Below are 26,019 nucleotides of genomic sequence, written 5' to 3'. Positions count from 1 at the left end.
GTCAAATTGTATACACTGTCCATAAGAAACAAGATCCAGATGCTTATGAATCATTTTTATATTATTTGCCAAATTACTTTTCAAAAACCACATTTCTATGGAGACTAGAAATCAACCTCCGTGGCTCTCAAAAATGAGAGATATCAGTGATTATATCAGCTAAATACTGAGGCCATAATTTTCTTTTTTAACAATGTTATATAGCTACTTTGTGAATTTTTAAAAATCCTATCATTTCATGAAATATTTTTGTTGTTCAGTCATTTCAGTCATGTCCAACTCTTCATTTGGGTTTTTCTTGACAAAAATATTAGAATGATTTGCCATTTCCTTCTCCAGCTCATTTTGCAGATGAAGAATCTGAGAAAAACAGGATTAAGTGACTTGCCCAGGGTCACAGAGTTATTAAGTGCCTTGGGGACTATATTTGGATTCAGGAAAAGAAGTCTTGCTGACTCCAGGCACAGCACTCTATCTCCTGAGCCATCTAGCAGTCCCTCATCAAATATTTACTGACATAAAACATTTACTACACAATTAGGGTGGAGGTTACATGAAAAGAAACTCCTGTACCCACAAAAACTAGTAATGGTAACTCTTGATTAACCAGAACACTCCAGCAAGGTGATTTATCATTAGTTCCATTCCTTAGATAATTAATGGTTATTGAGGAACCTTTTTTTTTTTGCTTTATCTCATTTTGTTAAAGTTTTTTTTTTTTCTAAAATAGTGATGATGAAAAAAGGCAGCTACTTAAAGGGATGTTTGATTGGTTTGTTTTTTTTTTTAATGTGTGATTTCAAGGATGATGAAAGCCCCCTTCTTGAATGTTGATCAAAATTTAACACAGTGCCTAGGACATAGTTGGTGGTTAATAAATGCTAATTGACCAGCTAATTAAGAACTTAATCTAACATTGAAATGACTGAGTTAAATGACTTCATATAGCTAGAATTGCTTTACATTATCCTGACCTAAATTATCCTTTAAGATAGATAAGGTAGATAATTCAAATAGTATTAAAATACCTGAAAAGATCTATGACTTCACAGGCATGAGCTATATACTAGGGTACTATCTACTGGTACGGACGACATACTTTCAAGTGTCATTTTCATTATTAACATTTTCTCCCATCATTTTCTTAAGTCTAAACAAATTAAAAAATAGATCAAGCCTCAATTTGTTGCATTTGCTCATTTCTGACGTGCAAATGCTCACAATGTTAAATTTCACAATCAGCTGTTATCCCCAGCTCGTATAAACCAGCTGCAGAACACCCCCAGGATGTGTCTTAGGGGCTATTATTCTCCATGTTTCCAGTTTCCTGTATAAATCTCAGTCCCTGTGCTGACACAAAACATGTTATTACTGCCCCTCCTGAAAACTACAATTTGAAATATATGGTTTTATTGAAGAGGAAGTGAAATAAGAAATGGTGCCAAGAGAAACCCACAGGAATTCAGTACAATTACTGAGCTGCCTATCTCTCGATTTTTATTTCAGTTTGTATCTAGGAAATAACTAAACTCCTTCATTTCTGTTCATCCAAGTGGCCAAGGATATCGAAGAACAGCAACTCACAGCTCACCCTTATTTCATAGAGTGCTTTCCCCCTCCTCAGGACAGTTGTCTAAGGGGTACGGAGTACAAAGGAAAAAAAAAGATAAATAAAATAAATCTCCTGCTTTTGAATTGGGTGATAAGCATCCTCTATCACCTAGGAAACAGACATGAATCGTTATGACCTCCAAGTCCTTTCTTTACACTAGCATTTCCCAAATTATGTTCCATGGAATCTCACTGTTCTGTAGGGTGTGAGTAGACGTTCTTTGGGGAAGGAAGGAATGGGAAAAAATTATCAAATATTTAGTATGTGCAAAATCTCTGTACTAAGTGCTGGGAATCTAAAGACAAGTCAAGCAGTCCTTGCTCTCAAGAAGCTCACATTCTAATGATGGGAAATAACACATATAGGAGGTTTCAGCTGCAAGTCACATAAAAAGGCCCTGTGGTCCTTCTAGTGAAGCAGCAAGGCAAATGGCAAGTGCATCTTCCTTGATGTCATTTGCCTTGATAAAGCCATCCGATGTTGAACTATTTGATAGCACCAGGGACTTCAGTGGCAAGGATTTTTCTCTCTACCTTTTCAATAGATGTGGCTGCTGAGAAGTAGAGAAAAGTAGAGTATCCACAGAAGTAGTTACCAGGTCAAAATGGCACCAGAGATACTCTCCTCAGTGATGGCTAGAAGCAAGGAATGGTGGTGGTCTGCTTTTTTGGGCAATGGAAAGTTATGGTTTGACCTGTCCAGCACAAACCACCTTCCATTTCTCTTTGTCTCCTACCTGCCAGGCCCGTATTAATCCATCAGCATTCATTAGACACTTATTATGTGTCTGGCTAGTGATATTTTCATGTTTAAAATGTTACCTACAAAATCGTATAAGTACAAAAATATTTATTTCATGTGAAATTTTTTCATTTCATTTTTTAATTCAATTCAAATTTCATTCATTCATGAAAAAATATTTTTCATTAGGAAAATAGGCTCCAATTTCTGTTTTGCTTTTAAATTTCCCTGAGTCCACCTTTATCCCAGGAATTTTCTATAACCCCAGATTCCTTGGAGAAACATTTATTGCTTCATTGCTATATTTCAAGTCCCCAAAGTGCTGGTAGCCAAATTAGTTTGTAAAATGTCAAGTAATTACAAAACTTTTAGAACTATGTGGGAAAATAAAACTTTATTTTTAAAAGAAAAAAAAAACCCAACCCTGAAGAACATAGAAGGCAAGCCAAGTCTGAATCTGTGAGACTATTCAAAAAGACAGCAAACAGATTGCAATATACTTTGCCCTAACCTGTTGGTGAACTCATCAGGCTTTGAAATGATTACAAAAATTGCTCTCCAGTAGTAGCTCAGGTCCACAGAAGTTTAAGGAATTTTGATGGAGATGATTCATGCCAGAATTGGGGGATTTTTGAAAGTTGCCTTTATTTCTTTAAGCTAAAGGGAAATAACTAATTTCTATATGATCATAAATTTAGAATTGGAAGGAGCCCTTGAGCTCATCCCAGCCAGCCCCCTTCATTTGGCAAATGTAGAAACTGAGACTCACAGAACTTAAGTGATTTGTTCAGGGTTAAACAACTATAATGTATTTCAAATTGGAATTGAACCCAGGTTTTCCTGACTCCCAAGTCCATTACTTTATTCATTATCCAAGACTAAAGGAAGGCTCAAGATTATTCACTCTGTTGCTTCTGATCTGGTATTTGGAAAACAAAGAGAAATTCCCCCCAAATTGCTTCACATTCACCATTGCCAGATGCCCCCCCCATCACGGATTATTATTATAATTATCAGTGCCCAAAAGGTCCAAGATTTTTTTAGGGAAAGGACTGATGCAAACATGTCCCTCCTTCTTACCACCAACATCATGAATTTTAATAACACTCTTGGAAGTAATTCAAGTGGGTAAACATTGCCAAAATCTATTGTTACTCAAGCCCTGGTAATAACAAGATCAGCCAGTCGTCCACTGGGGCCCCAGTTCAGAAGGCAACCAGCTGCTGGAATCCTTCCTATTATTACCCTGTGTAAAATGACCTTTTAAGGATAAAAATAAAAATCTTCCCCCAAATAGGTGTCAGCTTGAGTTTTGCCCAAGCTCTACCCTACAGCTGCTGCTGCTACTTAAGCAGTTGTTATTGAAATAAAGCAACTATGCAGTAAGGAGGAAGTGGTAGGAAGCAGTTGGTTAAGAATCAACCCATGAAGTGAGTATAAATTAAAATACCAATTTTTGTAAGGAAAAGTTCAACTCCAGTGATACATCTGATTCTCTTGGACCCTTGGCTCTACATTATCCCAATCTAGAATTAATGCTCAGATATCATATGGTAAAAATAAAACTAAAACAAAAATGCATATTAGGTATCTATCCCTGAACCTGAGTTTCCCCACAATAGATTAGAGAATTTATTTAAGATAAGTCTTTTAAGAGGAAACTTTTGAAAACAGGGATCCTTGACTCCTTTCTGTCACAAACTCTTTTTAACAATGTGTTGAAGCCTAAGGACCTCTTCTCTGAATGTTTTTATTTTAAATAAAGGCAAGAAGCACAAAATTAGTGAAAATAAAGATGTGATTTTTTTCCAACTCAAGTTCATGGTTCCCCCCAAAAATTGATCCATGGGTCTGTCAACTCCCAAGTTAAGAATCTCTGTTCTTAAAAGGTTTGTGGTAGAGACTGGAGAGAATTTAACTTCCTCTTTGTGGCCTATATGAGGGCCATAAACCAAATTAACAAGTGGGCACAGATGCCTGTTCAACCTTTTTAGGGGCATGAAAGGGTAATTTGAGAGGGAATCCATTTCTCCTTATGTGTAAAATGAAGGGGTTGGGCTAGATGGACTCTAAGGTCCCTTCCGACTATAAATTTCTGGTTCTCTTAAGACCTGTGTTTTCTAAAGCCTTTTCTGTGGGTCTGTGATGGCTCAGAAGCAGTAATTCTCTGCTTAAATGATGTCTAAACCAGCCAGAAATTCCATAATGGGGCATTCTCTTTCAGGAGCCAAAAGGAGACTTGGGCAACATCATGCTATAAAATGGTGACATCATTCAAGTTTAATTTCAACGTGCTCATCCTCTCCTTGATATGGGTCCTTTGTCTCCACTGCTGTAGATGAATGACACATCACTTTTCTTTATCTTGGCAATTCTTGTCTGTGTCCACCTACTGTGGTCATCTAATTTGTTACCAACAAAAATGCATCTTTTTTAACTATGTTAGTGTTTAGGGGGGCTTTGTTTTTGTCATTGATCTCCTTGGGGATCTACATATCTAGCAATTGAATTTTGGGTTCCTATAGTATGTCCTTTCCATTACATAATTACTATTTGCTACCCAGAGTGGTTGGATCAATGAACAGAGTAGTAGTGTGCCTGTCTGATTACATCCCTGCCAGCATTGATTATTACTATCTTTTGTCATCTGCCAATTTGCCAGGTATTGGGGGAAACCATAAGTTGAAACTTAAGAGATTGTTTTGACTTGCTTTTTAAAAATCATTAATGTTTTGTAATAGTCTTTTATTTAATAATCTGCAGTTCTGGGGCAGCTAGTGACTCAGTGGATAGAGAGTCAATCCTAGAGCTGGGAGGTCCTGGGTTCAAATATGACCTCAGGTACTTTCTAGCTGTGGGACCCAGAGTAAGTCACTTACACCCCATTGCCTAGTCTTTACTGCTTTTTTGCCTTGGAACTGATACTTACTATTAATTCTAAAAATTTTTTAAAATAATAATAATTTGCAGTTCTGTTTTGAGAAATATTTTTATCCTTTGGCCAATTTTCAATTTTCTATGAATGGCTTTTGGTCTTAATATATTTCTATTTGTTGCAATATATATATATACGTATATATATATATATGTATATATATATATATATATGAGATATCAGATCCTTTCAAGACATTTAATGCAAAGATTTTCCCCCCATTTGACTTCCCTTCTTATTTTTGCTGCATTAACTTTGTTCTTGCAAAAGGAGTTTTTCAGTTTCATGTAATTTAAATTGTCTGTTTCATCTTTTATAATTGCCTCAGTCCCTTGTTTAGATAAAAATTTGCCCCTTACATGCGGCTATGAAAAATATATATTCTGCTTTTCATTTTACATGGTATGATCTTTAATATTCTATTCATATATTCATTTGAATTTATTGTAGAAAATGTTGTAAAATGTCCTACAGCTAATTTCCACCAGATTAATTTCCAGTTTCCCAGAAGTTCTTATCAAATAGTGATTTTTCTCCCTTTGGCAATCTATATTTTAAGGTTATTGTACACTGGGTTATTGAGTTTCATTGTTTCTGATTCTTCTTCATCCAGTCTGTTCCACTGATATACTTTTATTTTTCTAAATGGTTATAATTGTTGTAGGGAAGTGCCCTTCTTTTGTGTAAATGATTAATTCTTAGGAATAACTGAGAAATTCTTCAGTAAAGTGAATGCACTGGGCTGAATGTTCAGATGTTGTTGCTGTGGTCCTCTGACTTCTCTCTGGAGTAGTCCTAGCAGAACAGGTCTGATCCTGGCAGAGTTTGGGAATACACCCAGAAAGATACAGCAGACCTGGAATGGTCTGATCCCAGGGTGCCCTAGGACGAACAAGGATATTTTGGGCATTTTGTTGACAATTGACTCTACTCTTCATTAGGAATAATACAGGAGTAACAGGGATTAATTTTACTCATGGATTTTGGTTTGTTGGTGGTATTTTTGGTAGGTTCTTGGGCAGATCGATCGCCACTTCATGAAGCAGCAAGTCAAGGCCGTCTTCTTGCTCTGAAGACTTTACTATCACAGGTAAGAAACAATATGGATCTTTAAAACTTCCCTATTTCCATATGTGAAGTGCATGATTGAGTATTCTCAATACTGGGCTGTTTGGAACAGTGAGAATTATGGCCTCTAATGGTCTGAAAGGAGCAGAATAGCAGGTTCCTCAATTAGATTGTAAGCTCCTTGAGGACAGCATTTTATTTTTTATCCCTTTTTTGTGTCCACAACAATTAGCATAGCACATAGTAAATGTATAATAAATGTGAATTGATTTATTGATTGATGACTATCAAGATTAGAAAATCTGATATTCCCCAAGTCATGGAGCTAGAGACTATCTGAATTCAGGTTGCCTGACTTTCCAGTGCAATTCTCTTCCCATTGTGCCATCCTGATACTCAGTCATTTTTTTTCTAACACTGAGGAGGCCAAATAAAATAGTAGAAAAATACAGATCTGGGTTCTTTCTAGTCCTGGCTCAGGCACTAATCAGTTGCCTAACCTTATGTGAGCCATTAACCCTCTGCATCATCATCTCCTTATCCATCCATAAAATGATAGAAATGGTCTAGGCTATTCCTAAAGTTCTTACTATCTCTAAATATGGAAAAACCTCATGGAAATTTTGCTACATATAATAGAGAAAGGAACCCATAAAAGGCCAGTAGATTCAAAAGATTAATTTCCTACAAAGGGTCACACAGTTCATTGAAGGAAAGAGTTAGCCTTCTTAAGATTTTCCTTAGCAGATGTCCAGCATCTGCTGAAACCTGAGATTGTAGTATATGGCAGATTTGGAACCACTCTTCATACTTGCCTCCCAGGAAATCTTGAAATGTTTGATGGAAGTCTGAGGAATCCTAAATCCAGACTTCTATGAGGATTTATTTTTCATATGCTGTATTAATTCTCATATTACTCAGAATTACTGTGTATTCTGGGATCTGGGTTAGAGATACCATCCAGTCTGCTGCTCCTGGCATTTTCTTTGTCTTTGGGAATCCCAAAAAGTATCTTCTTTTTTTCAATAGAATTTGCTTCATAAATAAGAAAGAAGGGTTCTTTTCCTCTCTAGGTGAGGGGATGGGATGTATGGAAGGCTGATGCCCCACCTCTTAATTAGCTGTCACCAATTAAAGATGTCTTGGGATGTTCAAGGGAAAGACCGAATAATGAGTTCCTAAAAATCTATATATTGAGCTTTGGTCACAAGAGAGCCATGGAAACCTATAAATCACTTTATTGGTTATGATACTTAACTGATAAAACCTAATGAAATCAGTAAACTTATATTATTACCTCCAAATCAGTCTCTTGATAATGTTAAACATAGCCTTGCCATATGCCAGTGAGAAAGAGGCTGCATAATAATGCAAGGGGTGGGGGAATCCCCTAAAAACTAAAACTGAAGAATTAAATTTAGGATCAGAGGACTGGGGTTCAAATCTCAACTCCCCTTCCTTATTACCTGTGAGATTGTGAGCAAGTCATTTAACATCTGAGACTCACTTTTTTTATCTGTAAAATGAAGAAGACTCTAAGATTCCTTTCAGTTCTGATTCTTCCACCATTTTGAATCTGTCTTCTTCCATTCTGAGAATGACTGATGATCCTAGACTAGTGTCTTGTACTACTGGAGATAGGCTAGAAAATAGCTAAGATGGGGGCAAAGATAGCATGAGTCACAAGACAGCAAGGAGAAAAGCTTTTGGATTTTGATACTATTAAGATACTTATGATAGTCATTTGTCTACCTGATTAAGGGTTTTTCCTGTTCTCATTTGATATTAGGGCCCATATGCAAAATAATTAAATCCCCCTCATCAGGAGCCCTGTCTGAGATCTTCAGTAAAGCTCTGAGATAATAACTGTGGTACAGTAGTAGAAAGAGGATTATATAAAGTGAGTCAAGAATCTGGCTTCATGTACTTTATAGCTGTGTGACTGTGGGTAAATCACATAATCCTGTTTGCCTAGCTCTTGCCCTTCTGTTTTATGGCTGTTACTAAGCCAGAAAGTAAAGGTATAAAAAAAGGAGTGAATCAGAGTACTGGGTTCTGTTTTACCTTGACTACTAACTAGCTGTGTGACTTTAGGCAAGTCACTTCCCTTCCTAGGCTGTTTCTTCATCTTTAAAATGTAGGGTTTGAAAGAGAGGAGCTTGAAAATCCCTTCTTACACTTAATTCCATAATCCTAAGAGTCCCTCCCACTTGGTCCTATGACTGTCAATTGGTTACATGATGCATCACAAAGTAAATCTAGAATGGATTTTGGTAGTTGCTTTAGGCAGTCTAAGAGCAGAGATTTCATCAAAGCAAACCACCAAGTCTACAATTATTCTGAATGAAGATCACAGATTGCTAAGGCTGAAGAATGCTCAAGTTATTTTACTTTTATTGTAATTAACAAAGGAATGTACTACAGGTCTGAGGTTATTTCCTCAACCTGGATTGCCTGGAGCACCTTTATTATATTTTATAAGTTCCATCAAACCAAGAAAGAACTGCCAAAATACATTCTCTTCTCATCTCTCCTCACTCAGTGAGGGAAAGGAAGGAAGGAAGGAGGGAGAGGGAGGGGAGGGAGGGAAGGAAAGGAGAAAGGAAGGAAGGAGAGGGAAGAAAGGGAGGAGAGGGAAGAAAGGCAGGGAGGAAGGAAGGAAGGAAGGAAGGAAGGAAGGAAGGAAGGAAGGAAGGAAGGAAGGAAGGAAGAAGGAAGGAAGGAATGAAGGAAGGAGAGGAAAAGGTAGGGAAGGAAGGGAGGAACAGAGGTAAGGAGGAAGGAAGGGAGGAAAAAAGGAAGGAAGGAAAGAGGGATGGAGGAAATATTATGGGACAGCAGTTTCCTGATTTCATGGGGAGTTCCTGCCTAAAGAATTACCAAGCCCCAACAAATCTTTAGAAAATAGAGATTTATTAGGTGGGAAAATCAAATGGCTAGGAGGCAAGATGGAGTTTATTCATCCAAGGATAAGAGACTCTAGTTTATATAGTTTTACAGGTAAAGCTGGTGATGTGTTATCATACAAGGACAGAAAACTGGGGAAAAGGTAGTTGCCTGAGGTTAGGAATGCTGTCTATAAGTGAGATATGCAGATCTCAAAAATATGGAACATACATGCCATCTTTGTCCATTCATCAGGGATATTTTGTTCCTGAAATCAGAAGTTCAAAGGAGTCCTTGAAGTGTCGCCTAGAATTTCTGGTTTTCCTGTGTCCCACTACAGAGTCAGGACTGAGGAATTCCTCATGTGCTCTTTCTGGTCTGGAGTCCTTCTAGTGACTTCCAGTATCCAGGGTGCCCCATACCCCCAAGAAGGAGGGAAAGAAGGAAGTTATAGAATCCCAAACAAAGATCATCAAACACATCATTTTGAAAAACAACAGATTCTATTAAGATTATCTTTTATTGCATGTGAAGACAATATACATTTATAGCTGAAGGGCATGGCAGTGTTCTCTTTCTCTCAGGCACCTTCTAAGGAATTAGACATTTCTATTTTTCAGAATATCCTTAGACGATGTTTCCAAGCAGCATCAAATTTTGTTGGAGAGAGTTTAAAAACAAAAACAAAAAAAGGCTATATATAGAGCACATGATAGTTGTGGGGTTTTTTTCCCTAAAAGTGAGCATCGGACTTGGATTTAATGCCATGTCAAACTCTCACAATAGATCCAAAGCGGTACTGATGACTCAGTCTGGTGGGGGTAGAGTTATAAGGATTTCTCTAGCACCTACTATGTGCAAGACTCTGCTTCACCTTAACTTGAATGTTTCCTCAGGCTGTCTTTGCCTCTCAGACAAAACAATTCCTGTTCCATGGAAACCTTAGAAGTCTCAGATTCTCCATTGCCTTGTTCCTCTCAGCTGCTATGGATGATAGATGGCTTTGCCTAATGCTTTTCCATCTCATCTTTGAAAGTTATTTATGTCACATTTAGGGATATAATGTAAATACGGTAACGATCGACCATGTCACTCCTCTGCATGAAGCCTGCCTGGGAGATCATGTCGCTTGTGCCAGGACTCTTCTTGAAGCTGGAGCCAATGTAAGTAACTTTTTTGAAAACAATCCTGAAACCCCTCCATTCTTAAATTGTCTTCTGTAGCTAATGCTAGATTCCGCTTGGACTTCAGCTCTGATCATAGCTCTTTTCTGCTTTAAAATCAGTGTCTCCCATTTGCCTCATGAACAGAGTACAAATTGCTTAGTTTGACTTTCAAGGCTCTCCAAATTATGACTCCTCCCCTATCTTCCTCCCCTACTCCTATATGTACATCTTCTCTTGTATTCCAACTAAACTTCCCCATGCTTTTTTTTTTCTGCTGTTGCTCTTTTCCTTATACTATTTCTTCTCCCTAGATGCCCTTTATCTTACTTCTATTCACAACCCTGCTTAGCATTCAGTATCACCTCCAATGCCAGTGGTATGGTAGATAGCTTGGAGTCAGGAAGAACTGAGTTCCAATCCAGCCTCAGACACTCACTAGCTAGAGTCACTTAATCTCTGTTTGCCTCAGTTTCCTCTTCTTGCAAATGAGGAGAATACTCGTCTCTACCTCCCAGGGTTGTCATAAAGATCAAATGAGATCATAATTGTAAATGATTAGTGCAGTGCCTAGAACACTGTAGACACTATATGTTAGCTGCTCTTATTGTTGTTACTATTCCTTCCATGGAATCTTCACTAAAACCCCCAATCTGATGTGACTCCATCCTACTCCCACCTCCCGTCTTCCAGCAACATTACCCTTGTATAACCATAATCTCCTTAAGAACTTGGACAAAGTAGCCCAGCCTCAGGACCTCAGACAGCTCTCTAAGAGAACAAGTTGAATGGCATGCTCTTGGAGGGAAAGGACTATCTTTTGTGTCATTTTGTATCCCCAGCATTTGACAAATCTAGCACTGCCTGACCATCCCACTTTTTTTTAACCCTTTCTTAGAATCAATACTGTTTTGATTCCATGGCAGAAGAGTGGTAAGAGATATGCAATGGGTGTTAAGGGACTGGCCCAGGGTCACACATCTGGGAAGTATCTGAAGCCACATTTGAATCTATGACCTCCCATCTCTAGGTCTGGGTCTCAATCCACTGGGCGCCTCAGCTGCCACTCCATCCCACTTTTTGATCCCCATTTTAAGCAGTCATCTATTTTCACAGTCAGGTCTTTCCTTCCCTGACTGACATAATTGCATTCCCATTGTTCTGTCAATCAACACTGGCTTATTGCAAAAATTTACTATAAAATCAGCCTTTGTATTTGTATCTCAATATATTTAAATTTTTAAAAAGGGAATATATTGGGGACAAGGGAATATTCAGTATTATTGGAATATTGGAATTGGAATAGTCAGTAATTTTGGAATATTCCTATTGGAATCATTACTGCTATCTCTAGTCCCTTTTTGTGGGTCCTGCGTGATGAGAAACAAGAAAGAAAACAACAGGAATTGTAAATGGTCCCAATTCTAATTAAGCATTTTGTCATTAGAAATTTGACTCATTTTAGGTCTTAAGTTTTAAAAAAAAGGACTCGTTCTTCTAAAAGTGGCATAGGAACTTCACACACACACACACACACATACATGAAGTCCTTTTCATATTTGATTTTGGTAGTCCCATTCTCTGCTTTCTCCAATTTCTTTTAGGTGAATGCAACAACAATCGATGGTGTGACCCCATTATTCAATGCCTGCTCCCGAGGAAGTGCCAATTGTGTTGAACTTCTGTTAGAGTATGGTGCTAAAGCTCAGCTAGAATCATGCCTTCCCTCACCGATGCACGAGGCAGCCAGCAGAGGTAGGCTATGAGCATCCCAGATGTGGCTGGTCCATTGGGAAGGAAGGAAGACTAGTTCAGAGAATGCAGTGTATTGTGTAGCTCCAGGAAAAGAGGGCAAGGAAGGTACATTCTCCAGAAGAAGAATAAACTCTTCCATGTTGTATATTGGCAGGTCACTGTGAATGTCTAGAAGCCTTGATATCCTGGGGCATAGATGTTGACCAAGACATTCCTCACCTGGGAACCCCTCTGTATGTGGCTTGTATAGCACAGCAATACCACTGCATCCAAAAACTTCTTTATGCAGGTAAATTTTTTATGTGTATGTGTATAAAGATTTTTCAGATGTCTATAAATTAATATATAGGTGTCTATAATAGGTATATGTCTCCATATGTCCTTAAAGTGCTTTCTGTTATTTACTTTGCATTTTGACAGCCAGCAATTTCTCCATATTTCCATTGCTTTTAAGCATTTTTCTAAGTATATCTTATTTTCATAGAAATTTTTTTAGGGAAACCATTCTAGCTATAATGTTCAACTGACCTACCAGAATATCATTCTTATTGAATTGAACATCAAAACCTGCACAAGAATAATACTTCTCTTGAAATAACAAAATGGTATCATTTTGATTTGGGTTATACTGGACATAGAAAGCCCTGTACCTCTTGGTTATTGCTGCTACGGAAAAAGCAGCATAATCAAGTTGCTGAAATTTGAGCTTTGTCCCAGATTACATCCCACCAAAGCCAAATAGAAGCCGTTTGGCCATTACTCACGCTTCCCTTCTTCAGATCCTGCATTCCAACCAGACTGATGGGTTCAGATTTTCCTAAATATACCTGCGTAGGGCCCACCTCAGCTGTCCTGCACAGACTGCTTCTCTTATTTGAGGTGCTCTCTCCTTTCCTTCAAGACCTAGCTCTAACCTCCCCATCTCTGAAAAGCCTTTCCTTACCATCTCAGCCCTATTACCCTCCTTGTTCCTATTGCACAGTGAATAGACCACTGGGCCTAAAGTCAGAAAAATCTGAGGTCCAATCCAATCTCGGACATGAGACTTGGGAAGTCACTTAAACTCTTTCTCAGTTTCCTCAGCTTAAAAATAGGGATAATAATAGAATTTCCTTCCAGGATTATTGTGAGAGGATCAAATAAAATAATATTTGTAAAGCACTTAGCACAGTGTCTGATAAATGCTATTATTATAATTATTTTACATTTTTACATTTAAGATAGTGGATGGATGGGGGAAAAATTTAAATTCATGGAACCCACATTGTGAATTATCCCAGAAATGGCAATTATGATCTTAATAGTCTACCACTATAATGATACCGAACAGTTGAAGCCTAGCTCTAGCTGTTAATGTTGGTACCAATGTGTAAAAAGAAAATATGGAGCAAGGACAAGTTTTGTATTTCACAGCAAAAGTCAAGTTTTTCTGGATGTCTTCTATCTTCTATTCCCTCCCAATATATGTACTTAAAGTGTGAGTATGCATATATATATATGTATATATATATATATATATATATTTAATTTCTGTTGGTTTTAAGTCTATACTATGAAGAGATTAGATCAATTACCTGTGAGAGGAAATGGGAATTTGTGCAACACAGAGCTCTTTTAGTATGATACCCTCCCTGATGGAAAGAATCTGTTCATCAATGCACATCTACAACTTGGATCTTATTTACTGTATGACCTCATTTTACACAAATGCAACACACATGAAATGAGGATATGGCATTGCTAATAAAACAGGGGGCAGAAAAATCCATGAAATAAAAATTTTCATTATGTGCCAAATCCATGCCATTTTCCCAGGCAGCATAAAAAAATCTTGCAGCAGTTTGTCCAATCCTGCTCAGTCTCACTCTGAGTCATTACTTAATATGAGTCATTATATTGTTTTACACCAAACATTAGCTCCCTAAGAGTCTTTGTGCAGAGTTCTCACCCATAACAAGTTGTGTCCTTGTCAGAGCAATGCTTCTCTTTGTTTCCTTAATACTATTTAGTTATTAATAATGGCCCCAAAGTAGAAGAGTAGGGATGCTGGTAGTTCTGGTAAGCCTAGGAAAAGTCACAAAGAACCAGGTATGTTCAGACTGATTAAATAATGGAATTTCCTATTATTAAGCATGATTTCCGACTTATTCAAAGGAACTTAGAAAATATTGGTTGAATAAAACAAGATCCTACCGTTAGACTATAGTCTTAGGGAATTACCTGGAGACTCAAGTGACTTGCCCTTAGTCACACCTCTAACTTGTTTCCATAGCAGGACTTGAATCCAGATTTTTGCTGACTCCAACATTGATTCAATATGGCATATTGCATTTCATTAAAAAATATATGTTGTGTAAATAGTCTCTTAAAGGAATTGTAAATATATAAGATTCGAAAACCTAAGTGTCTATACAAAGTAATCTTATTTAGATATTCAGAAACTCTTTTTTTAAAAAATACTTAAGGTTATTTGTGGATACCATTTCAGAAACTGAAAACTTATGGAAGGAACAATGTGGTTATACTTTAATAAAAATGCATTCATTTATGATGAATGCAGTATGAAAATTCAAATAACCCAAACATTGCCTACCAGATTATTATTAAACAAACTTTTAAAGTAATGTATATTTGTCTAGCATTTAATTTTTTTCCCCATCTCTACTTATGATATACTGAACCAGACTTAACAAATCCCATTTGCCAGTGCAAGCCTTTTTTTTTTTTACAGATAATATGGAAGATTTACTCAAGTTATTTCTATCACTGAGAGCCCCAGGAAATGAAACAAAAATAATTGGCCTTCCCTGCTACTTTTTTCTTGCCTTTTTTTTGCCTTTTGTCTATTTTAAACTAAACAGACACCCAATAAAATAGGCATTTCCATATACACCATAGAATAGAATAAGAGGAAAAACCACACATTTCTATTTCATACAGTCTGTCTTTCCTTTTATGTCTACAGTAAGTTTAACATGTAACTTTCAAAACTGTCCTGCGTGCCTGTAGCACTTTAAATTTCAAAGGAATTTCATATACCCTACCTAATTATAAGGTATTTAGGACAACTGTATGAGACAGAATAGGGCAGGAACTGCTAGCATCTGTATTTTGCAGATCAAAGAAAATAGGCTAAAAAGTCTTTGTTGCCCAAAGACACAAAGATGATAAATCAAATAAAGTCTATGAACCATACTTCCTGGTTTCCAGCTAGAACAGGATTTATGGTTCGACCTGTGGTCTAATATTTGAGGGACATCTCATTTTGGATTCCACCTTCCTGAACATTCAAGGGTATGGGTATCCCTGAAACCCTTTGATGGGGTTCTGATCTCACTGATCACTCCCTCTGTTGGTGGGCTATTTGTTAGAACCCTTTAGCCATGCAGTAGAGTATAGAAAAATTGAAGTTTGCCTCTTAAATGTTCTTGTCATTCAGCCTGTCTATAGATGCTTTGTTTTCAATGTAGTAATAGAGTTTGCCTTTCCATCCATATGCTGAATGTGTATATACCTAGATATATATATATATAGAGAGAGTATGTGTATACATATACATAGATAGATAGATAGATATGAAATTCATGCTTTATCAGCTTAAATAAAATAATAATACAGTAACGGGGAAGACTTTTTTTTGTCTTAATGGTTCATTTGTTGTGTTTTCCAAGAAAATCATGTCTATTGCTTTATAGTAAATTAAGACAAGAAGTCAGTTCAAGTCAGGTCAACAAATAAACATGAATTCAGCACCAGCTTCATTTCAGAGGATTTTGCTAGGGAGATTTTTTGAAGCACTGACTATTTTACACACTGGAGCTCCTAATTTAGTTTAACTAAATGCTCAATTCTCTTCTATCCCTAAAAATTTCTCACTAAAACCTGCCATCTCACAAAGATACTGTTGTCCTGTATCTCTCCTCCTTCTCTTGGCCAAATCCTTTGAAAAAGTAATTTTATACTTGATGTTTTCTCTTCCTTTTCTCTCACTTATTTACAACCTCTGCAATATGGCTTTCAACCCCATTGTTCAATGGAAGCTGATTTCTCCAGAGTTTCCCATTGATTTTCTAATCGCCCAATCTGATGGCTTTTTCTCCTTCTATTTACCTGTAGGCAGTATTTGATTTGATACTGCTAACCAACCACTTTCACCTAGATGGTCTCTGGGTTTTTTTGGTGGCCTTTCTGTCTCTTGGTTCTCTCCTGACATGTCCGAATCTTTCTTCTCAGTCTCTTTTGCTATATCTTTATCCTTTGACTATAGTTGTCCTCCAAGGAACTGTCCTAGACCTTCTTCTCTTTCTCTTCTATACTATGGGTTCTGTAATATTTATAAAGGAAAGATGGGGGGGGGATTGAAAAAACAGGGGATACAGAAGGTTTGTAGCAGGGAATGGAGGAGTTGAAGGGTGAGAAGGAATACGGCTACTGGTGAGGCAAAGGAGAGAGATGCCCCCTGCCACGAGGCTATATTTTGAACAAAATGGGGTGTCCAAGAAATGAGCCACTTATGATAGCCTACAGGAATGTCTTCTCACTGTATTGTTGCTGAAATTGCTCCAGAGCAGGTAAACATGGACCCTCCTGAGAGACAAGCCTTTCCCCAGAATTTGGTTGCCCAGCAGGGATCTGATAAGGAACTTTTGTAATGGATGACTGAACTGAGGTTCAGCTCCCTCTATGCTCCAGAAAAGATAGTCCATTTATCTGACTGCGATATTCTAATGAGAGAAATTTTAATAACCAGTTCGGATTGGAGAGGTATCAGGGAAAAGGGAAGAGGGAGGTCCCTAAATAAGGTTGGAGTCTTTCTCAGCTTTAGAGCTGAGGCCAGGCCTCACAGGCTGGTGGAGGTTTTCTCTTATTTCTGTCTATATTATATTTGTACTAGTTTTCTTAATTTCAAAATCATAGTAGTAGACAGCAAGTAACAAAAAAGTTCTGACCTTCACATCTAGTTGGACCTGTCTCTTTGGGCTGAAGAAAATAAAGCACTCTATCCAGACTGGGAAGCCAAAGCCCTTCCCACTTCCAAAACCAGGAAGGAAGTACTCAAGTCACAAGACCAACTGCCACTCCCAGTTGCTCCTTCCCCCATCAACTGTCAGTCTTGTCAATTTCTTCTCTCTCTAATATTCCCATTGTTGCCTGTTCCAACACAGTGGCAGAAAGTTCAGAATGTGTTCTAGTTTCCTTTCCACAGTTCTTAACCTCTTTTGAGGAGTCCTGGGTCCTTTTGATAACCTAGTGAACTCTTAAAAGTTTTTGTTACCTACATCCAAAATTAGAGGAACTGTGAAATTTTAGTTAGAGGTTTCTGAAAATGAGTATGTACATTTTCCCCCATCCAAGTTCACAGATCTCCTGAGACCTATCCATGGATCCCAGGTTAAGAGCCTGTACCATGTACCATGTCATAGGTGATCTCATCAACTCTCATGCATTCAGTTATATTTATGCAGGAGATTCCTAGATGTATTTGGTCAGCTTTCCGGTCTGGAGCCTCATCGACTAGGGCTCTTAAACTCAAGATACCTAAAATAGAATTGTGTCCTTTTTCTCTAAAACCCACCACAGTACAGAACTTCTTTATTGGAGTTGGGGGTCACCATCTTCCTCTCAGGCACCAGGTTCTCCATCTTGATGTCCTCCTCAACTTCTTACTCTTGCTTACTCCACATAGCCAGTGCATCACGAGTCTTAGGATTCTTTCTTTAGAACATGTGCCCCCTTTCACCTATGTCCCCTCCTCTCCTGTCTCAGAGACACCACTCTAGTTCAAGCTTTATCATCTATTGCCAAGTCTAATTGCAAAAGTCTTCTAACTGGACTCCCTCTTTCAGGCTATCCTCCACACAGGCACAAAAGTGATTCCCTGTTCACTATCCCTGTTCAGTAAATTCCAGTGGCTGTGTTATTCCTAGGAACAAATACAAACCCTCTATTTGTCATTGTTGAGTCCTTTCAGCCATGTCCAATTCTTTGTGATCCCTACTTGCAGTTTTCTTGCCATTTCCTTCTCCAGCTCATTTTTCAGATGAGGAAACTGAGGCCCACAGGATTAAGTGACTTGCTGGGGGTCTCACGGTTACTATGAGTCTGAGGTCAGATTTGAACTCAGAAAGATGAGTTTTCCTGACTTCACTCCACTGTGCTGCCCCCAAATTACTCTTTTTAGCTGCTCCTCATGATTGTAATGATCTCCTTCCTAATTTCTGCCCCTTGAAATCTCTGGCTTATTTCAAGATTCAGTTACTCTACCACCTCCTGAAGGAAGCCTTTTCTGATTCTCCAGATACTATTTCCTTTCCCTCTAAAATTATCATCCATCTAGTCAGTATTGAAAGAAATAAAGAAAAACTGGACTATAATTCTGAGCTTGAACTGACTTTATTTGTGGGCAGATACAGTCAATGGTCTCATCACACCTAGTCTGTGATGAAAGACCTCTTGTGAATCTTCACATTTATTTTATAGGCTTTTGACAGTTGATATAAATCATTGATGAACAAACCCCATATATTCAAAGTATGTTAGCTAATAGTTGATAACTTCTAATATAAAATCCAAGCATTTTATTGATGTTATAACTAAAACCCTTATACAATTTTACTCTTCAAAAAAGTTAGTTATCTCTTTGAGTCTTAAAATCTGATGACCCAGTTATTGCTAGAAAAGGAAATATTATTTTTATAAATATCATAAATTTTATTAAATTTGATTTATTAAATAAATTTAAATTAAAAATTTTAATATATAAATACAAAATTTTAAAATTTTTAAATCCTATTTTTACAAGTGACTTTATGATTGATTCTATAATCTTCATCCAGAATCAGGATTTAGTCAAACTATATAGTTATCTCACTACAAGGTTGATAACAGGAGTTCTTAAGCTAACTCTTCTTCTTAGCAATCACTGCTTATAGACAGTTAATTAATAGCTGGGACTAGCCTTTCTAACATCCTAGTTACAGATACAATCTATATGAGATGACTTGATTTTACAATAAATGACATAAAAGCAATAAAGAGAATTTCATATATATTATATGTATATGAATACATATATATTTCAATTCATGGTTATTCTAGTATGTGTGTGTGAAATTTTTCAAGTATGGAATTGATTTGATGCAATATATTTTAGTTTTCTAATTAATAGTAAAACACAATGCTACAGTGCTATTCCAATCGAGAAGTAGAACAAAGAGATATACGGGTATATGCACATAATATGTGTATACAAATATATTTCCATAGGCTCCCTGGTAGAACATAAACTCCTTGATGGTGGAGACTGTTTTTGTTTTTCTTTGTATCTTTAGAGCTTAGCAGAGTGCCTGGAACACAGGAAGTGTTTGATAAATGTTTGCTGCCTGATTGATTCTTATTTGATAGGGAATAAAAGGGACATTTTATAGAAGACTACTTAAGATCATTTAATACTGATCCTATAAAATTATTGTAAACCATTCATAATTTCTTTACAGAATTACTTGCCTAAATAATTTGCTTAAGAAGTCTTTGGACTGTCTAAAGTTCTAAGTTGCAAGTATAAACAGTTAGGATTTTTAGGATTTTAATAGTCTTTTCTCCATCCTCCCCCTTCCATATGTAGGTGCTGATGTTCAGAAAGGCAAATATTGGGACACTCCATTACATGCAGCCGCTCAGCAGTCTAGTATAGAGATTGTGGGTGCCCTGCTTGAATTTGGGGCTGACATCAATGCAAAAAATACAGAGCTTCAGCGGCCTGTGGATGTAGCCACTCCCAAAAGCTTGGTGGAGAGGATGTTGCTGCAGCAGGAAGGTAATGGGGGACTTTTATATGTACACTCTTGAAAATGTTTGGAATTTTTAAACCCATGGTTTGTTTATGTGTGTGTGTGTGTGTGTGTGTGTGTGTGTGTGCATTTCTTCAAGTAGGAAGTTGATTTGATGTGATGTATTTTATAGTTTTCAAATTCATAGAACAGCATATTTCAATGCTGTATTGCAGTAGAGAAGCTGAACAAGAAAATTATGCTGAGAAAGAATTTTAATGCTGGAACCCAAAATGCGAGAAGCTTCTTTGCCATTATATATATGCCCTTGTATTATTGGATGGTAGTTGTTATGCCTGAACATAGTTAAGAGAGACCTCATTTCATCTCTAAGTAATCTTAACCGTATTTGGCATTTCATGTTCATCTCTGGGCACTATATTTTAAGGAGGATTTGGATAATTTGGAAAGCATCCAGAATAGGGTGAAATGAGATAGTGAAAAGATGCTGATGTTGGGTAAAATTGGGTTGTCCTATGAAGACAGAACTTAATTAAAGGAAATATTACAACTGTCTTCCAAGTAGCTCAGCTTGTTATGTGAACAAGAGATTGACTTCTTTTTCTTAATACCAAAAGACAGAATTGCAAGTAGTGGGCAAAAGTTTCAGAGGGTTGTGGGCTCCACCTCCAATGTCCTAATAATAGGAGAACTTCTAAACTAGAAGAGGTTCTGGGATTCCCTTCATTAAAGGTCTCCAAGCAATGAGTGGATGATCACTTACTAAAGACATCATTATTGGGGGGGTAGGGTGGGGGGGATTTTTAGTAAGGTAGGGTTTGAATCATTTGGCCTTTCAAGCCCTTCTAACTCAGATCTTGGAATTCTGGGATCCTTTTAGTTCCTCATAAATGCAACATGGAATTCATCTTGAGCTCACTGGAACTCTCTTCTTAATTCCACTCACAGAATTAGTTGATTTTTAAAAGAAACATAGATCTTAAGAACTGGAAGCCACCTTAAGGATCTCATTGTCCATCCCCCTTGTTGGTTGGACACATAAGAAAACTGAGACCCAAGGAGAGTGAGTCTCAAGATCACACAGGGGCAGAACCAAGACTCTAGTGTAGATATACTGTCTACCACTTCCCAGTGGAAAATTCTTTCAACAATGCCATGTGTTTATAAAAGCCCATACACATATACAGAAAAAGCAAAATAAATGCACAATATGTAATTAAATGCCAGTAAAATGTAATTTGATTTAATGGGTTGTGACAGAAGCTGGAAGAAAGAAGGAAGGAATTTTTGAGGAAGAATGTAAGATATGGCTTCTATTTTATTTTTATTTATTAAATGCAATATTGAATAAAAACAACCCTGTTGAATGATAAGTGGTATTTTCAGACATAAACATAGAAACTTTAAAAATTTGTGTATTACTTTCTAAAGAACATAATTTCCAGGAAATATGTACATTGTCATTATTTTTCTGAGAAAACAAACGGCCTGATTCAGACTGCCTTTAATGATATGTCATTAATTGATTTTTTTCACTGTTTAACACAACAAAGACTTTGATAATTTCTGCTTCTATTATGAACATACCTTGGGAAAATTCCTTTGTTTCTGGGATCCACTTTCTTCCTCTATAAAACAAGGGGTCAGTCAGTCACTCCATATTTATTAAGCACTTACTATGAGCCAGGCATTTATTTGACTTTCATAACACCACCAGGAGAGAGCTAGGTGCTATTATCTTCATTGTACTGATAAGAAAACAGAGGCAAACTAGTTGAGTGACTTGCCCAGGGTCACACTGCTAATAAATGTATGAACCTGGATTTGAACTCACATCTTGACACTGGACCTGGCACTCTATCTACTGTACCACCCAGGTGCCCCTAATTCAATTTATTAGCTTGGAAAAAGAGACTATGTTGTTCTGCTTTAGTCTTTGCTTAGTGCTTTCTGGAGCCTGTACTGCTTTAATTCAACAAACATTTATTAAGGGCTGCTCTGTGCAAGATGAGAGACCAGAAGGAATAACCAGAGAGCAGACACTGGTGTTCAGGAATGTAAGATTAAAATTAATATCCAGAAACTCCAAGTATTATATTTTTAAGTTTTATTAATAATCACTTGAAATAGAGGAAAAGTATAGCCTGAGTAAAGAGGAGTTTCTCCCAGACTGTTCACAGAAGAGTGAGAGAGGTGGAACTACACAGAATTTATATCCTGCCTACGTCAGCACTAAGGACCGGAGGAGAGTGGGGTGCTGGGAATCGTAGTTCAAGAGTACCGAAATTAATTACAGTCACCTGGGGTTATGACCCCCCCCAAAGTGATCTCTGAGCTCTGGGCAACTCTCTTAAGATCTTAAGTTAGGAATGAATTCGATTGCAGATATATCTAGCTAGTTTGTATTACTGGAAGGAGTTTACCCATTGGCAGTCCCCACACCAGTGAAGTCACAGGTCCAGGCTTCCTACTCCCATCCCCAAATGTGCTCATTCCTGTTTCCTGCACTGAGTACACTGAGACCAACAAAAAGAGTTGGGTCCCACCATCATTCTCACAGCTTGACGTTCTGGCCATTCTATCCAAAACATAAGGAGGAACATTTTTACCCATTTACCCCCACTGTCGTAGGGGAATAAAGAACCCAAATAATTACATCCAAAGATTGATTTATTTCTTTATTTTACTGTAATTAATTAATTTTGCTTAAAGCATGTAGTTGATGAAACAAACTGGAACCAAGGCTCTTAGTAGCCAAGGACTATTGGTTTCTACAGTTTAATAAACAATATAATATACAACTAAAAACGGGTAAAAATGGGGCTATGGGGGTTGAGACAACACCTGGTTTCTTATTGGTGGAGCAGATCAGGGGACTCTGACTTGAGAGGGAGAAGGAATGGTTTTGTGACTTTCCTTAAAATAGGTGACCTTTGGGAGGGGAGTAATCTTGTGACTTCTCCAAAATCAGGCCACTGACAAGCAGCTGAAACTTAGCTTCATAAAATGGTTTATAAAAAGGGCAAAATGGAGTCACTTATCCAATTTTTTAATGTAACAACACATCCCCCCCTCCCAGACCTACATATAGATGCCATAGTAAATTTCATTTTAAATTACATGCTTCTCCAGTTTGGAAAATGCTTTATTATTATTATTATTATTTTTCCCCATTTGAGTCCATTCACAATTCTTTTTTTTGGCTTATATACCAACTGGCTTCTAAGAGCAGAGTCAACTCCTTATCTTGCAAGGCATCAACCTCTTGGGAAGCCAGAAAGTCAGAATTGCAAACCATCTCTTTTATTTCAACTTCAAGATGCAATTTTTATCCAAGGATCTGAACTCTTGTCAATAAAACATGCCATAGAACATATTAGCTGTTGTGTCATATTTTGCTGAAGGGTTTGATAACATGTTGAAGTACAGAAAATTTACATGGTCCTTAGTTGACAAAAACCCTTGTGTATTTTATTTATAGCCACCCCAAGCTCTCTGTGCCAACTTTGCCGGCTGTGTATCCGAAACTGCATAGGAAGAGCAAGGCTGCATCTTGTTCCCCAACTCCAGCTTCCAACAATCCTGAAAGACTTCCTGCAATACCGATAAAAGCAGTAAACTCACCCTTGATCACTCTAAAAGCAAATGTTGATGTTTGTTCTCTAGAATGCTGTATGTTTCCGATCCAAATATACTATAGATGAGGTAAAAGGTGGGTGAGGGGTGAGAGCCCTCAAGGAAGCTGTGGAGAGAGTTCTAGTCTAATATCTATATTCATTGGATGCTAAATTATTTTAGTTGGTGTTAACCTGTTCACCGTACTTTGTATTTCATGTATGGTCTAGATTTATCACCTAGTCCAGAGAATACTTTTGTTAATGTTGGACAAAAAATCAAAGCCTCTACATTTCATATAATCTGATTTTCAAATAGAAACAGAAATGAAATGCAAACTTACTAAAACTATTTAAATTGCATTACACTGTAAAATGTGATTGGTATTTCTTTAGATATCTGGTTAGTAGCTTACTCCTATTGATTGAAACTTTATCGCAGTTTGTTTTTGTATAACTAGTCTGTGAGTCATGCTTTGGAAAGAATAATAGGGAGAGATCTTGGATCAGAGCTGTGTACTCTATTAAAGGAAATTCCTTATATTGAATTTTTTTTTTACTTTTTCATTCTAAGAAATATTTCAAAAAGGAAAGATAAGATGGCTTTGACCCTACAGAACCTACAAAGAATATTAAACACTTTGTGTTTTTAATTCTTAGAAAGAAACACTTAGAAAGCCATTAGGAGCCTAACTAGGGCTTGTCCAAGAAATAAAATAATAAATGTTTATCCAGCATGGACAGTGCCTGCTAGAATCTCTAGGCCTGTCACTCACCTGTCACAAGTCCTCCTTGTGAGGGACTGACGACCATATCAGAGATTTCTCCTCATTGTTTACACATATCAGCTTAAGACCCAAGGAGCAGATTTTAGGAATTATGAAGTAGATGCAGTAACCCAAACAAGTAGGACTCATAACGTGGCCCAACTGATCAAGAAGCTGCAATGTACACTTGTTGGTCTCCAAGGGACAGGACAGGCCAACACTGAATAAAATGCAAGATCAATCTTTTAGAAGAAACTGGTTAGAAGTTATAGCATTTCAAGAAGAAATACCAGTAGAATACTATTTTAATAAGCTGAAGCAATATCAAAATCTCCAACACTCTATCCAAACCTCATTAATGGTGTTTTGTTGTTGTTTACAATAAAAAGTAGTGTTTGCTGTATTTATAGATTATAATGAATGAATGGAATGGGGTTAGGAGAGAGGAGTTCTGAATATGGGGGTTAATTCCAAACTAGTGGTGCCTGCAAGGGTAATATGACTGTATTCATCCCTTGAGTTGTAAGTATATTTGAGTGAAATGTAAAATATTATTAATAAAATCTGATTTTTTTCAAAATATATTGTTTTGGTGTGTGCATATGTGTGTTTTAATGAATTTAAAGGTTTTTGTTTATTTTTTAGTTAACTACTATAAGGTTTAATTAGGAGTTTTGACAAAATAAGAGAGCAATTTTTAATAATTTAAGTTTTAATGAGAATATAGTAGAGTTGTAAATTAATATTACCCCTTTAAGCCAGAGAAAAGAAAACTTCTAGCAGCTTTTAACAATGAACAATTTAGTTTAATTAAAATAGAGATAGAAAAAGAATATAGTAAAATGAATATAGTAAAGGAGAGAAACATATAGGAAAGAGATAGAGAAAGAACATTTCCTAATGTCTATACTAGTTATTCTGTAACTACCTATAATTACTACCTAAAACTGCCTATATCTACCTACAATTGCCTATAATTACCACTAATAACAACCACCCCACAAAGTTCCAACCCAATCAGTGTTTAATCCAACCCCAATTAGGTCTGTCAACAAAGACCATCCACATTCCAAAAAGTTCAAGAAAGAAAAAACCTCAAAGCCCAAACCAAAAGCCAAAAACCCAAAAGCCAAAAAAGGCTTTAGAGACTAAAGCCAAAAGCCCTCTCAATAAGGTCAGGCCTGCCTTTATATTCCAGCAACTAAATGCCAACCATCCACCCAACTCAGGCCCACTTCTCCACAACTCCCAGCCCTAACTGTCAGCAACTGACACTTACCCCTTTTATATTCTTTTCCTATCTCACTTCCTGTCTTTATGGTTTGTGATAGAGGCTGGCACTAAAGAAAAACTGCCAGACTGAAAAGTATGTGAAATTGATCACCCTGATGGGGGAGGGGCCCTTCCTTTTTTCCTTTTTTATTTTTTTAAGACAGGTTTCTCCTTCCTGTATTTATGGTTTCTAATTCCTATCACTGTGGGCTGGTTAATCCCTACATAGCTCTATGATAAGAGGACTTCCGGGTCTCCCATTAAATTAATAAAAGGTATAAAGAATTCCTTTTTTACACTACAATGGTTCAAGGGTTGGGTTGAACCAAAAATGGCATTGGTCAGTTCCTAGTAGATAGATATTTCAAATTTTGTCAACCAGTAAAACAACTAAGAAATAATGACTTATTTTGCGA

At 37.1% G+C, this 26,019-nt stretch overlaps 1 protein-coding gene across 5 annotated transcripts in view; it reads left to right on the top strand.

Annotated features, from left to right (window-relative positions):
• ASB5 (ankyrin repeat and SOCS box containing 5) overlaps window positions 1-24,913 on the top strand; it is a 90,380-nt gene extending 65,467 nt beyond the window's left edge. For all 5 annotated transcript variants that reach the window (XM_007496089.3, XM_001364823.4, XM_056802933.1 and 2 more), the window contains 6 exons: window positions 6,299-6,378; window positions 10,298-10,405; window positions 12,010-12,160; window positions 12,315-12,449; window positions 19,785-19,976; window positions 23,432-24,913. In XM_007496089.3, coding sequence (XP_007496151.1) covers window positions 6,299-6,378; window positions 10,298-10,405; window positions 12,010-12,160; window positions 12,315-12,449; window positions 19,785-19,976; window positions 23,432-23,559 — 794 coding nt within the window. In that variant the 3' untranslated portion in view covers window positions 23,560-24,913. The remainder of the gene's footprint in view (window positions 1-6,298; window positions 6,379-10,297; window positions 10,406-12,009; window positions 12,161-12,314; window positions 12,450-19,784; window positions 19,977-23,431) is intronic.
• The last annotated feature ends 1,106 nt before the right edge of the window (window positions 24,914-26,019 follow it).

The sequence above is a fragment of the Monodelphis domestica genome, chromosome 6 (genome assembly GCF_027887165.1).
Source record: "Monodelphis domestica isolate mMonDom1 chromosome 6, mMonDom1.pri, whole genome shotgun sequence".
Classification (NCBI taxonomy): Eukaryota; Metazoa; Chordata; class Mammalia; order Didelphimorphia; family Didelphidae; genus Monodelphis; species Monodelphis domestica.
Note: the sequence above shows the minus strand (reverse complement) of the source record. Positions and strands in the feature narration are given on the sequence as shown.